The sequence below is a fragment of the Lagenorhynchus albirostris genome, chromosome 2 (genome assembly GCF_949774975.1).
Source record: "Lagenorhynchus albirostris chromosome 2, mLagAlb1.1, whole genome shotgun sequence".
Lineage (NCBI taxonomy): Eukaryota > Metazoa > Chordata > Mammalia > Artiodactyla > Delphinidae > Lagenorhynchus > Lagenorhynchus albirostris.
The window spans coordinates 44,452,860-44,465,901 of record NC_083096.1 but is presented as its reverse complement, the minus strand read 5'-3'; the positions used below and the strand labels follow the sequence as shown (position 1 = coordinate 44,465,901).

Sequence of the window (13,042 nt, the reverse complement as noted above, 5' to 3'; positions counted from 1 at the left end):
AGTATGGGCAGTTATAAGAACCCATGGAAAAGGGGAGGCTGATAAAATGATAAAGAATTGTGACTTTGGAGTCGGATCAACCTGGTTTTCAATCCTAGTTCCACTGTTCAACTCCATGTGACACTTAGCAAATTAACTCTCTCTGTCTCAGTTTTATAAAATTGGGGTAATAACAGTACCTACCTCATAGGGATATTTTGAAGATCAAATGAGGTAATTAATGAAGAGGACTTAACAGAGTCTCTGGCTCTATAAGTGATAGTTGTTGTAGTTCCTAACCATTGTTTAATCTTGACCTTATCAAGGAGACATCCCTAGGGTACTTCCTCTTAGAGTCCTACAAGAGCAGGTTTCATCTATTACCTCTAATAGTATCTTATGTATTTCTCCTTGCCTGATACCTCAAACATTATTACTCATAAGTTCCGTGGGACATACTGAGAGCCTCATCTATTTGGGCCTTCTGACAGCATCCTCCCTATATTGCATTCCTCTGTTTTCCAGGGTATGCCTGTTACCTCTGATTTTTTCCCCCTGACTTCTGTGGTTACCTAAATTATGTAGATAAGTGTAGACTTCTTACTTATAATTTTATAATTTCTGAATCATTTCTTAGCTCTAACATTAAGCACTCCGTATTCTCCATTTATCAAATGCTATTCTGTTACTTTAATTTGAATTATTGATTCTCAAGCTTCAGTTTCTTTAACTCAAAAATGAAAAAAAAAATGTGAAAGCTATTGAGAAGCAAGAATGTGATATACACCAAGAATATAATTTAAGATTAAATACTGTTACCTTGTTATATGGTGTCTATTGAAGAATGAACTCTGACATAATTAGTTTATTTAAAAATTCAGCCTAAAGAAGTAAGTTTTGGAAAGTGTCAAAAATATTTCATTGCAAGGCAGACTTATTTGTAAGAAAATTTTAAGTTTTGAGGAGTATGGCATCAACTAAAATTGAAAACAAATTCCAAAAATGAAAGATTCCCTTTAGTTAAGGAAATCTTGATTTAAATTCCCACCCTTTCCATCTTATCACTTTAAGGAAATAGTTGAACTTCTTTGTTGCTCTATTCATTTATTTAAAAAATCTATTTCAATAGCAGACAGGAATACTTAAAGCATATATTTATAATATTATATGAACCATGATTTGATTTGAATTCAATCTGTTGATAGTTTAATAATTAATTTATATTTAATGCACATGTATACTATACCAATGACCACTTTTTTTCATTTTAAATATCTTCTAGCACCTCCAGTTTTTATACAAGAACCTGCTGATGTGTCTATGGAAATTGGCTCAAATGTGACATTACCTTGCTATGTCCAGGGTTATCCAGAACCAAAGGTTAAATGGCGAAGATTAGACAACATGCCCATCTACTCAAGACCTTTTTCAGTGAGTTCCATCAGCCAGCTAAGAACAGGAGCTCTCTTTATTTCAAGTAGGTTAAAGGAAATATATTTTATACAAATATATACATATAAATTATACATTTTTTATACATAGGTGTTGCTATGTTTAAAATAGTGAATTAATCGTGCCAACATATTTTGTTTGTTGCATTTCATTTTAAAATAATACTGAACTCATATCTAGGAATTGTCATAAATGAATAACATTTTATTCAATTTTATGTCATTACTATATCATATAGATTTATGAAGCAATATGACTTTCTTCATATCTCACTGTTTCTTATTGCAAATAGAGTCTCCTGGGCCTGTAGGTGGATAAGTAATCACATTTTATTGACTCTTGTACCACCTGTTGTATAGAAAGGTAAAATATTACTAGTAGTTAGTTAATGTTAATTTTGGGCCAAGAATACATAACCACATCATAGGGACACTATACACTATCAAAAATTTTTGATTAAAAGCTATATCTATCTGGAGCAAAACATTTTTTAAAAAGTCAAATATGCCATCATCCCAAACTTTTACCTGTAAGCTATTAAGCATTCAGATATTTGTAAACCCTTAGTACTCTTTCAAATATTGTTAAGAATAGTTGGATACTGGCACCAGAGGAGTAAAAACATTTAGATGATTAATTGATTTTTTTTTAATAAAATTGCATTTTTAGGGTATTTTGTAGAAAGCCCCCAATAAGTGATTTTCATGTTTATTAACAATATTAAATGTGCATTAGCCACTTAAACTTTCAATACAAATTAAACTGTCTAATTACAAGTGCTTACAGCTCTGTGCCAGGTGAAGACAGAAGTCAAATATGGGGTTCCTCACTCAGGCATTTTACAATCTACTGTCTGAGTGGATGGTACCTACCAGAATTACTCATTAGATTGGGTCAGATTGTGCAGGAACTGAAATGTGCAGGTGAAGAAATGTAGTTGGTGAGGTAGAAAATAGACCCCCAAGCTTCATAGGCACGAAAAGGCATGTGACAGTACTGTTTCAGAACAGCTCCCCTGCAGGATATGAGGAGACAGGAGCGGGAGGGAAGAATGGGGAGGATCATGTAGGTAGGGTGATGGTGGTGATGAGAAACAACCCAGAGGGAACAAATGAGACCTGAAAACAAATCAGTTAGCAGAAATGAAAGAAAAGTAAGAATAAAGGAGGGCAGTGTATTCACCGATGGTTGCCCAGTTGTTCAAACTAAATCATCTAAAAGGAAACTAGTGATGAGAAACTTAGCTCTCACTGGTATTTTGTATTTCTACAGAAATTAGCCCGAGTTGATAATATGGAGACTATCTTGGTTAGAAACAATGTATAACTTATTAACTAGGTGATTTGCTGAGCTTTCCTTGGCAAATGAATGTTTGCTAATTTTGAGAGTGAACACTGTGCTTACCAGATGCAGTTCTGCAGTTATATACATGTGGTTAACAGAGTAGAAACTTGGTCACTGCTCTTTATTTGGGATAGTATGGAACTATTCATGATGGAAAGCTGTGTTTTTCTCTGCCAATGTCTTATCAATAGATTAAACTGTGCCTATTTTAGTTAAGATAGTTGCAAAGGTGACGATCAATCCCCTATTTAAAAATCTTCTCTTGACTCCCCAGTTGCTCCTAAGGTAAAACTTTGCTGTTTTATAAGGCACCAGGCTACCCCTTCATCTTCAGGCTCCTGACTGTGCCCACACGGCCTGTAACCCAGCGATCCTCATCCTAGTATTTATTTTATAAATATCCTTTTTATTATTCTGAAAATTCTATGTATTTGATCAACGTACATAATAAAAATTATTTTAACATGCAAAATATAGTACAAAGGAAAACAAAGGAAAGTAATTTTTATTAAAATAATATGTATTTAAATAGATAATACTCTGGCAATGCTCATACAATATGTATACATGTTATGTATATCACCATGAATTTGAGAGCTAAAATGTAGACTGATACAGAAATATGGGATTGATGACTCAAAAACTCCAGGCTGGTGAAGTGATTTTCTGAAATGGTGGGCAATTCTTGAAAGAGTTCTTTCTTTCTTCCACTTATACAGAATTAGGTTGTAGGCTCAAATAATTATAAACAAAGTCATCACATCCATGAATTTCCAGTGGGGCCTTCAAAAGTCTTGGTGAACCTGGGATATTGTTCCTTTCGTGAATCCCCCCCCCATGCATCGTCTCCCTAGTTTTTGCCAGTAGACTCCCCTGATCATTGGACCAATGAAAGCAATCTCCCCTGGAAACCTCCAAACGCCCCCAGGGTGGTACTGCAGCTTTCCATTCTTTGAACAGACCATGATTTTTCAAGTCATGCTCTTGCCTTTGCAGCCCATTAGGTTTGGACTGCCCTTCCTCTGTTCTACCTACTGTTTCAGGTACAGCTTAGGTATTACCTCCTATGTGAATCCTTCCCGAACTCCTCCTTGTGCCATCAGTCACTTCTGTCTCTGTGCCCCCATAGCTCATTGTCTGAAGCTCAAATCAGAGCAGTCATCACACTGTGGTACGATTGTTGCTTTCAAGGTATGTCTCCTCCCCTAGAATGGGAACTACCAGATCACAAGCACGGTGCCTGGCACATAGTTAATGCTCCACAGATGATGTTGAATGAGTAAATAATCTCTTCTTTTTAGACTTATGGGCAAGTGATAAAGGAACATATATTTGTGAAGCTGAAAACCAGTTTGGAAAGATCCAGTCCCAGGCAACAGTAACAGTGACAGGACTTGGTAAGATCAATTAAGTACTTAGACACCACACTTTTTGAAAACATCAGACTCCTCTTAGTACGTCATCTCTTGCCTGTACCATTAAAAACAAACAAAAAAAAACCCAGGTAAACATCTGATTACTACATTAGCCTTCCTTCTCCCCACCCTATTTCATATTTCATGATGTTAGAACTGGAAATAGAGATCATCCTCTTCAAGCTCCTTATCTTTCATTTGAAGAAATGAAGGTCAATTGAATAAATTCATTTAAGTCTTAAGTATGAGTACACACACACACACACACAACACACACACATGTTGTGGTGGTGTGCTTTTCTAGTTCTTTTCTTTACACTTATTATTTTAGTCCACATGGAATTATGTCTGTGTATGATATGAAGTAAGAATATAATATCAATTATTTCCAAGTAGTAAGACACTTGTTTTAATATTTTTATTGCATGTTCTCTTCCCACTGAGTAAAATACCCATTTGGTCACATGCTAAATTTATAATCTTATGTCTATTCCTTGGAATTCTATTTATGCACTAGTCCTACATTGTTTAAATTATTACACCATTTATTGTGATTTTTAAATCTCATTAATACACTTCTATAAAATTTTCTTTATGTATCTCCCTTAATTCATCTACGTATATTTAAATTTCCCAAGAAGACTCTCTTAGAGATTTTGCTTTGATTTATGTAGAATTACTTCCCTGATTTCCATCTAAGAGTCCACCTCATTTTATTTGCCTGAGCTGTTATGACAGCCTCCTCACTAATCTCATCCCTTCCACTTTTTCCTTGTCCGGTAAGTTCTCAGATTGATATTTCCTGAAAATGGTTCTGATGATTCCACTCTTCTATTTATCCATGCTTTCAGTCACTCTCCATTTGAATACATTGCAAATTTCTTGGCTTGACTTTTCTGCCCTTTCATGCCACAGACTTATTCTTTTTTACTTTCTCTGCTTCTTTGCTATTACCTGTCCTCTTGCCATTCCCTCTGCTTAGAAGGGTCCTTTATCTCTATCTTCCAATTCATACCCATGTACATTTAAAAATCTTGTTCTTGAAAACTCCATTTCTAATAGCATAATTAGTAGTCATCTTTGCCTATAAAAGAGTTTGCTTTCCTTTGGATGAAATAGCATTGACAGTGCCTGTGTTCTCTCTCTGATTTAGTTGCTCCACTCATCGGAATCAGCCCTTCAGTGACCAGTGTAATTGAAGGACAGCAGCTGACTTTGCCTTGTGTTCTATTGGCTGGAAATCCCATTCCAGAACGTCGGTGGATTAAGAACTCAGCCATGGTAAGAACATTTTAAATCCATGCATTCATATTCCTCTGGTGTAATATGAATTCATATTCATATATTGCCTCTTGTGTAAGAGGCAATGTATTCCAAACATTGAAATTTTAATGTAATAAATATACAAACATATATTTTTTAAGTGTACCAAAACTTTTCTTCAGTATTAACATGTTTATGCAGTTCATATTATTTTGAAATTAATATGATGGAGAAATAGTCAATGGTGTAATTTTTATAATTTTGTAACTAGTAAACTCTTCAGAATATGTAATAACTGAAGCAAGTATGAAGTTTTTTCCCATAGGATTTAAATATTTTATATCCTTCTTTACAGGACATAATAAAATGTTAATATTCTCATAACATTCTTTCATTTTATATATTAATCTTTATTGTTATCGTCAAACGTTCTTTTATTGTGAACTATTTTAAAATGTGGATCTACTTTGTGTCATTTTTCAATGCATAACTTTTGATTATGAAGGAATGCGAAAAATTTTCACGGTTGTAAGGAATTATTCTGTAAACATGCTATCTATAGCAATAAATTTTCACCTAGTCCAGAGCATTTTTCCTTCCATTTTCCAGAGTATTTAGACTTACTCCCTTATTGAAGTACCAATTAAAAGTGAATTGATTCCATGGGATAAGATGTAAAATTGTTTGTATTTGCATAAAAACCTGAGAAAAATGAGTGCACCTCACTCAATAATAAATGCCCTTATAACATTGGATGATACTGTTTGAGCACTAAAGTACCCTATGATCGAACAAAATGCATAAATGTTACAGAGTTAGAGGTGATGATTCTTAACGGAAACCGTTGTCAGCCTTCTCTCATGCAGTTCCTATATCATACATTGCCCTCTAATATTATTTGTATCTGTCACTGAAAAGGGTGCATGTTGAGATTAAGTCACATTCTCTCAGCTTGAATGATGCCTGTTTGCCAGAATGAAAATGTCAGATGGCTTGGAAGTGGTAGTAAAGCCTTCTTGAAAAAGAACAAATTAAGCCAAAAGTAAAAGTGAAATTTGGGTCCTTCGTGATAATAAAAATTACAGAAACAGGGAATTAGTGTTGTTTCTATTTCTTTCCCTTTCCAATATGTGCATAATTCTGACAGATGTCAGTGGGTAGAATTTTTGGTGGTATATCACAGTGACATACAATTGATGCTACTCTTGGTAACATTTTATTCTCATCATTTTTCACTTAAGGGTGTTAAAATATTTTGTTATTTTATAACACATTTAATAACCCAGTTGGAGAAGAAAGCAGATCTGGTTTGGGCTTACACAATATTGCCTGTTTAATTAAAAATGACTTTTTTTTTTTCCTTCAAGTTGGTCCAAAATCCTTACATCACTGTACGCAGTGACGGGAGTCTCCATGTTGAAAGAGCTCGGCTGCAGGACGGGGGCGAGTATACTTGTGTGGCCAGTAATGTTGCTGGAACCACTAGCAAAACTACCACTGTGGACGTGCATGGTAAGAGGCGCACCCATCATAATTCTTTCCAAACCATGTTCAAAGCTGGGTTCATATCTTTAAATCAAATAACTCTGTTCTTCTAGTTTTAAGAAGCAGATATCTTTCCTAATTGTTATTCTTAACAAAAAGCCTTATTTCTTGAACAATATTTACATTGTTAAGCCTGTTTCCAGATTTCCCTTTTCTGTATATACAAAAGGACATTATTGGGAGTCACTTGCTGAGTCTCTCCAGGGGCTTTTGTAAGTGGTTTCTTAATTGATAAAGTGAACTCAGCTCTCAAAGAGTTATGTTTAAAAGGACATTTTAATTTCAGGAAAGCTGAACTTGCTGTGCCATCAAAACTGCCTCTTCTCGGATCCTGCCAGAAGCATTTTCTTACTAATGACCCCTTTGTGTGTTCGCTAGAAATGACCTAAACTTTTCTAAAGGCCACTTCATGTGCTCCAAACAGTCTTTTTGCGTGTTAAATAACTTAAAGGTCACAAATAAAAAAATCCAGAAACCATCTTTTTTCCATTCGTGAGTAACCGTTACCAACTTTTTACATCTCAATAAATAACAGCTTCATAGCTTAAGAAATTGTCGTCACTTCTTTTGTATATCTCCTTTAAAGACTTTGCTTTTTAAAGCGTCGTATTAAAAACTAGCTCTGTGTACAGGGATAAAAGTAGAATAGAACATTTATTTTTAGTAGTTGATTCAGTCTTTTTTAGGGCCTGGATTGGAGAATCCAGTAATTTCCAAATTTTGCTTGTTCTGTTGAAATTTTCACTGGATACGGGACATCTTTTTAATGTGTGCTTCTCATTGTAAATAGCGTCTTCTACCTCTTTCAGTCCTGTACCAATCTTGTACCAATCTCCACCAACATTATGTGAGATATTCTTGAAGAAATACCAAAGTAACATTAAATTAGTTGAGTAAATACATAATGTCAAATTGGGTATAGCTGTGTTTAACTATTTTTTAAAGAAGATCAGTCCATACATTTTGCGGAGGGTGCTTATGGACCAGTTTGAGAATCTACGGTAGAAATGCATTCATGTCATCTCCCTTTGGCATCTAGCAACTGCCTAGGATATTGTGTTGAGAAGAATTCTGATATAAATTTTCACTTGGGTGAAAGAGTGACATGATTAGTTGTGATGTCCGCCAGATCCGAGGAGTATGGAGAAGACAGACGAACCAATGATGTGGTTTATCAAGATGCAAAAAGTTTTAACAGTTAAAAGTTTAAAAGGTCGTTTCACAACATCGTTTCATCCATCTTAGGCCAAAATGAGTAACTGATTTAGTTAATAAGATTAAGAAAAATTAACCCAGCATTTGACATGAACTAAACCAAACAGCTATTTAGAGGACAGATTTGCCTTTGAGTTGGATGTGATCCAGTATCACAAATTCTGTATACCTCTGTATTTATGTTAATTTCATCACTCTGCCTCTCCACTTTTAAGAGTATTTATTATATCCTGAGATAAACCATAATGGAAAAGAATATTAAAAAAAGAATGTATATGTATATATATATATATATATATATGTATAACTGAGTCACTTTGCTGTACAGTAGAAATTAACACCACATTGTAAATCAAAGGCTCTCAAAGAATTCTTAGAAGAATTGAATTAACGAATGCCCATATAAATAAGTGCAAATTAAAATGACAAACTATTTAATTGTCACGTTGATTTACATAGATTGACAATCTGGAAAGAAAAACTCTTCCATACTCAAATGTCATCAGATTTGAAAACCGTTGCCTAAATTTGCCACTTGCCTTTATAGCTGTCTAACTGAATATGTATTTAAGAAAATGGCTTATTCCATGTTGCCATAAAATGACAGCAAAGTTGAAAGTTGACTATTCCATGATGATTCTGGAAATTAAATTTCTCACTTTAGAGAGTAGCCTGACATTCTTGTCTATGGCTGGGAATTTACTGCCAATTCTTTAAGAAGATATGATCTAAAGAATAATCCCAGCCTTAGGAAAATACAAGGATGTAGCAAAGCTCATCTAAGCCTTTCAAAAGGAAGCTTTTGCACTGAGGTCTCTGGTTTCTCTTGTTCTGGCAAACTTCTACTCCAGGGTAGCTGGGATAATTCTAGAGAAATTTGACTTAAAAACAAGAGCCACAGTGAGTGCTTGAGCTCTAGGGAACAGCTCCAGTCTCATCTTTCTGGGGGAAGGAAAGGAAATTCCTGGTATATATTGGGCTTTCATTACGTTCCTTGTGCTGTGTTAGGTACTTTCACGTATGGGAGCTTTTTTTTTTTTTAAGATTTATTATTTAATTAATTAATTAATTAATTTTTTTTGGCTGCGTCGGGTCTTAGTTGTGGCATGCAGGATCCTCGTTGAGGCATGCGGGATCTTTTGTTGCAGTGCACAGGCTCTTCGTTGTGGAGCGCGGGCTTCTCTCTAGCTGTGGTGTGCAGGTTTTCTCTTCTCTAGTTGTGGTGCGTGGGTTCCAGAATGCATGGGCTCTGTAGTTTGTGGCACACAGGCTTCTCTCTAGTTGAGGCACCCGGGCTCAGTAGTTGTGGCACGTGGGCTTAGTTGCCCTGTGGCATGTGGGATCTTAGTTCCTTGATCAGGGATGGAACCCGTGTCCCCTGCATTGGAAGGCAGATTCTTTAACATTGGACCACCAGGGAAGTCCCTGGGAGCTTCTTTAATCAAATTCTTTATTTTGAGAACATTGAGTATTGATAATTTTTTGTATGCAAGTTGGTTATGATGAACAGATATATACAGAATAGAATGATGAAGTCTTCCCTTTCCTTTTGCTTCCAATCATATAATGTCAATTCTTTAGTTGCTTTCTAAAGTCAAAAGATATGCATTCTTAGTGAAAAATATTGACTGGGCTTCCCTGGTGGCACAGTGGTTGAGAGTCCGCCTGCCGATTCAGGGGACGTGGGTTCGTGCCCCGGTCCGGGAAGATCCCACATGCCGCAGAGCGGCTGGGCCCGTGAGCCATGGCCGCTGAGCCTGCGCGTCTGGAGCCTGTGTTCCACAACGGGAGAGGCCACAACAGTGAGAGGCCCGCCTACCGCAAAAAAATATATGTATATATAGACTTAAAATCTTGTATTTTAGACTTTTAAATGTAAACTCCTGAGGCCTTTCAAGCTTTACTTTTGAATTCCTTTTACGAAAATAGATTCTATTTTCGAGGTTAAATTTAGTAGCTTGCTAAGTGATTCTTGTGTATAGACAGGTATTTAATCTGTAGTGGTTAAACAGTCCATTTCTCTGGAGGTGAGGTTAAGTCAGCTCACTGCAGCTTAACGGGGTAATGGAGAATGGTGTAAGATATGTTAAGTGTGTAACTCTGTAGTTCTAGCTTGAATTTCCTGAAAATACGATTTCCTTCAGTTCTCTCTTATTTTTGTTAGGAAAATCAACTTAATTTACTACTTGATTTTAAGTGTTTATTAAATTCTTCAGATTGCAACTATTTTATTTACTTTATTACACTCCCTTACAAATTGCCATACGTTTCTAACAGAAAAGGTTGTCTTTGCTAGTTTTTAGAAATATTCGTATATCCTGAAAATGTTCAACTTTAAACTTGTGAGGCTAAATGGAAGGACGGGTGCTCAAATTCTGCATATTGCTTCCTTTTCCAGTTCTGCCAACCATTCAGCATGGACAGCAGGTACTCAGTACCATTGAAGGCATTCCAGTAACTTTACCATGCAAGGCAAGTGGAATCCCCAAACCATCTATCATCTGGTCCAAGGTAAATGACGTATCTAGTGATGTTTGTTAATAATATGTGTTGCTACAACAATATTTGAATATTTTCATACATGGAACTTGTCACTGTACCATAGAACCTTACAGAAAGGAAAACCCATAGTCATACGTCTTAGAAGGGACCTTAAAATGTCCTTAGTTCATTCAACTACTTGATGCTTAAATAGTATTAACACAACAGTGAACACTAATGCAGCACATTCTTTGCACCGGGGACTTTTCTAAGCACTTCACATGTTGTAGCAGATCCTCTTTTACTCCTTGCCACATCCCCTAAACCCTTTTGACTTAAGCTCAGCTCTGGTGGACTGCTCCATGGTCTCTGCCAGGGTCACTCTTCATGCATGTACCTCTCTAGTTTGGGGACTCAGGGCTTTCTCCAAAACCCCACAACGCCACTTAGCCTGCTGAGTGGTCAGGGAGTACAAGAACATTAAATCCTGGGAGAGGGAGGTGTCCCATATAAATGTCCCACTTCTCATCTATCAGAAAAATCCTTCTGGGGTGCATCTACATAGTTTCTCAGAAGGCCCCGAGCACACTGAGCTTGTAAGCCCAGCCACGGAGGAAACCAGGGCAGTGAAACCCTTTATTAGCTTTCCTTCCTTCTTGCCTCACTTTCCAACTGTCCTCTTCAAGCCCCTGGGAATCACTTTCCAAGTAAACTTCCTGACTCCAAATCTTTATCTAGGACTCTGCTCTTCTGGAAGCCAAAATAAGACACATAGATGAACTCATTTATCCCCCTCAGTATCCCTGTCGTGAAGTTCTCTGGCTTTTCCTTATGTTCTTGCAGTGAGGAAAGAAGGACTTCCTTCTTCCATTTCCTGAGGAAGTCCTTTCCATCTTTCAACAGCCATGAAGGTGGCATATTTTCTGTAGATTAAATCTGGTAGAGAGAAAGTAATATAAAATGGTGGCATAATAATGAAATATGGCGTTTGTATATTTAGGGTCACAACCAAAGTATTTTGTCATAACATCTAATTTTATACTTCTAAAAATCTCTGAAATATAGAGAAGTTGGTTTTGACATCCGTAAATTAAATTGAAAGATTAAGATTTCTGCATCCTGGGCACAAAAATATGGTGGTGAAGCGGATCCCCCAAACTGCACAGTCTCTGGTACTGAGTAGAAGCTTAATGCGTTTTAGGGAAATGTAAAAATGAAATCTTCTTTACACGATGGCCTTTGAGCTGGGATCATGCACAGAAGTTAAGAGTTTAGGCCCCCAAGCCTGCCTGCCTGGGTTCGAGTTCCAGTTCTACCACTGACTGACTGTTTGGCCCTGGGCAAGTTACTCTGCCAAGCCCCCAGATTTAATGCTGTCATCTGTAAAACGGGTTGTAGTAGTTCCTACTCATAAGATTGTTGTGAGCATTAACATAATTAATTCATGTGAAGTGCTCAAAACGGTACCTGGCTTAGCATAAACAAACACTCATCCCATCTGCTGCTACCTCATGCTCTCCACTTTTTTTTTTTCTTTTTTTTTTTATGGCGGTACATGGGCCTCTCACTGTTGTGGCCTCTCCCGTTGCGGAGCACAGGCTCCGGACGCGCAGGCTCAGCGGCCATGGCTCACGGGCCCAGCCGCTCCGCGGCATGTGGGATCTTCCCGGAGCGGGGCACGAACCCGTGTCCCCTGCATCGGCAGGCGGACTCTCAACCATTGCGCCACCAGAGAAACCCCATCCCCTCCACTTTTAAGTAGCTTTGGAATGAAGGGGATCTAGTTTGGTATGAAGAAATGTCACCTTTGCATTGTTTGTTTAATATTTCTTACAAAGAGCTTTCTTCAAATTAGCATTCTTTCAATCTAGTATTTTCCCCTTTAGAGATTTTTTTCTTCCTCTCTTTTCTTCCAGACATTAAGTCACTCCTTTATTATCTTAAAAAACACTTTTTGCTCTGTGCTGTTTTGCAGAAGGGCGAGCGGATTTCCACCAGCGGTGCTAAGTTTTCCGCAGGGGCTGACGGAAGTCTATATGTGGTGTCCCCTGGAGGTGAGGAGAGCGGGGAGTACGTCTGCACCGCCACCAATGCAGCCGGATACGCCAAAAGGAAAGTGCAGCTGACTGTCTATGGTGAGAGCCCTCGGGGAGGAATGTTTTTCTTTGACGCTGTCTGTCTGCCAAAACTCACATTTCTCTCCCAAATAATGTTACTAGAGGGCTGTACCCCTAAAGTGAACTGCTTTTCCAAGTTTATAGTTTTGTACAAAAAATGCATTTTTCCTGCCAACCAACATCTCCTCTACTTAGATTTTGATTTAAAGGGAGAGGAATTGTATAGCCTTT

General features: G+C 37.1%; 1 protein-coding gene across 1 annotated transcript in view; it reads left to right on the top strand.

The window, feature by feature from the left end:
• Positions 1–13,042, top strand: part of HMCN1 (hemicentin 1) — a 526,172-nt gene that overhangs the window by 254,610 nt on the left and 258,520 nt on the right. Inside the window, exons 16-21 of the mRNA XM_060131555.1 lie at positions 1,262–1,456; positions 4,077–4,172; positions 5,344–5,471; positions 6,821–6,965; positions 10,612–10,724; positions 12,670–12,829. Of these exons, the coding sequence (XP_059987538.1) occupies positions 1,262–1,456; positions 4,077–4,172; positions 5,344–5,471; positions 6,821–6,965; positions 10,612–10,724; positions 12,670–12,829 (837 nt within the window). The remainder of the gene's footprint in view (positions 1–1,261; positions 1,457–4,076; positions 4,173–5,343; positions 5,472–6,820; positions 6,966–10,611; positions 10,725–12,669; positions 12,830–13,042) is intronic.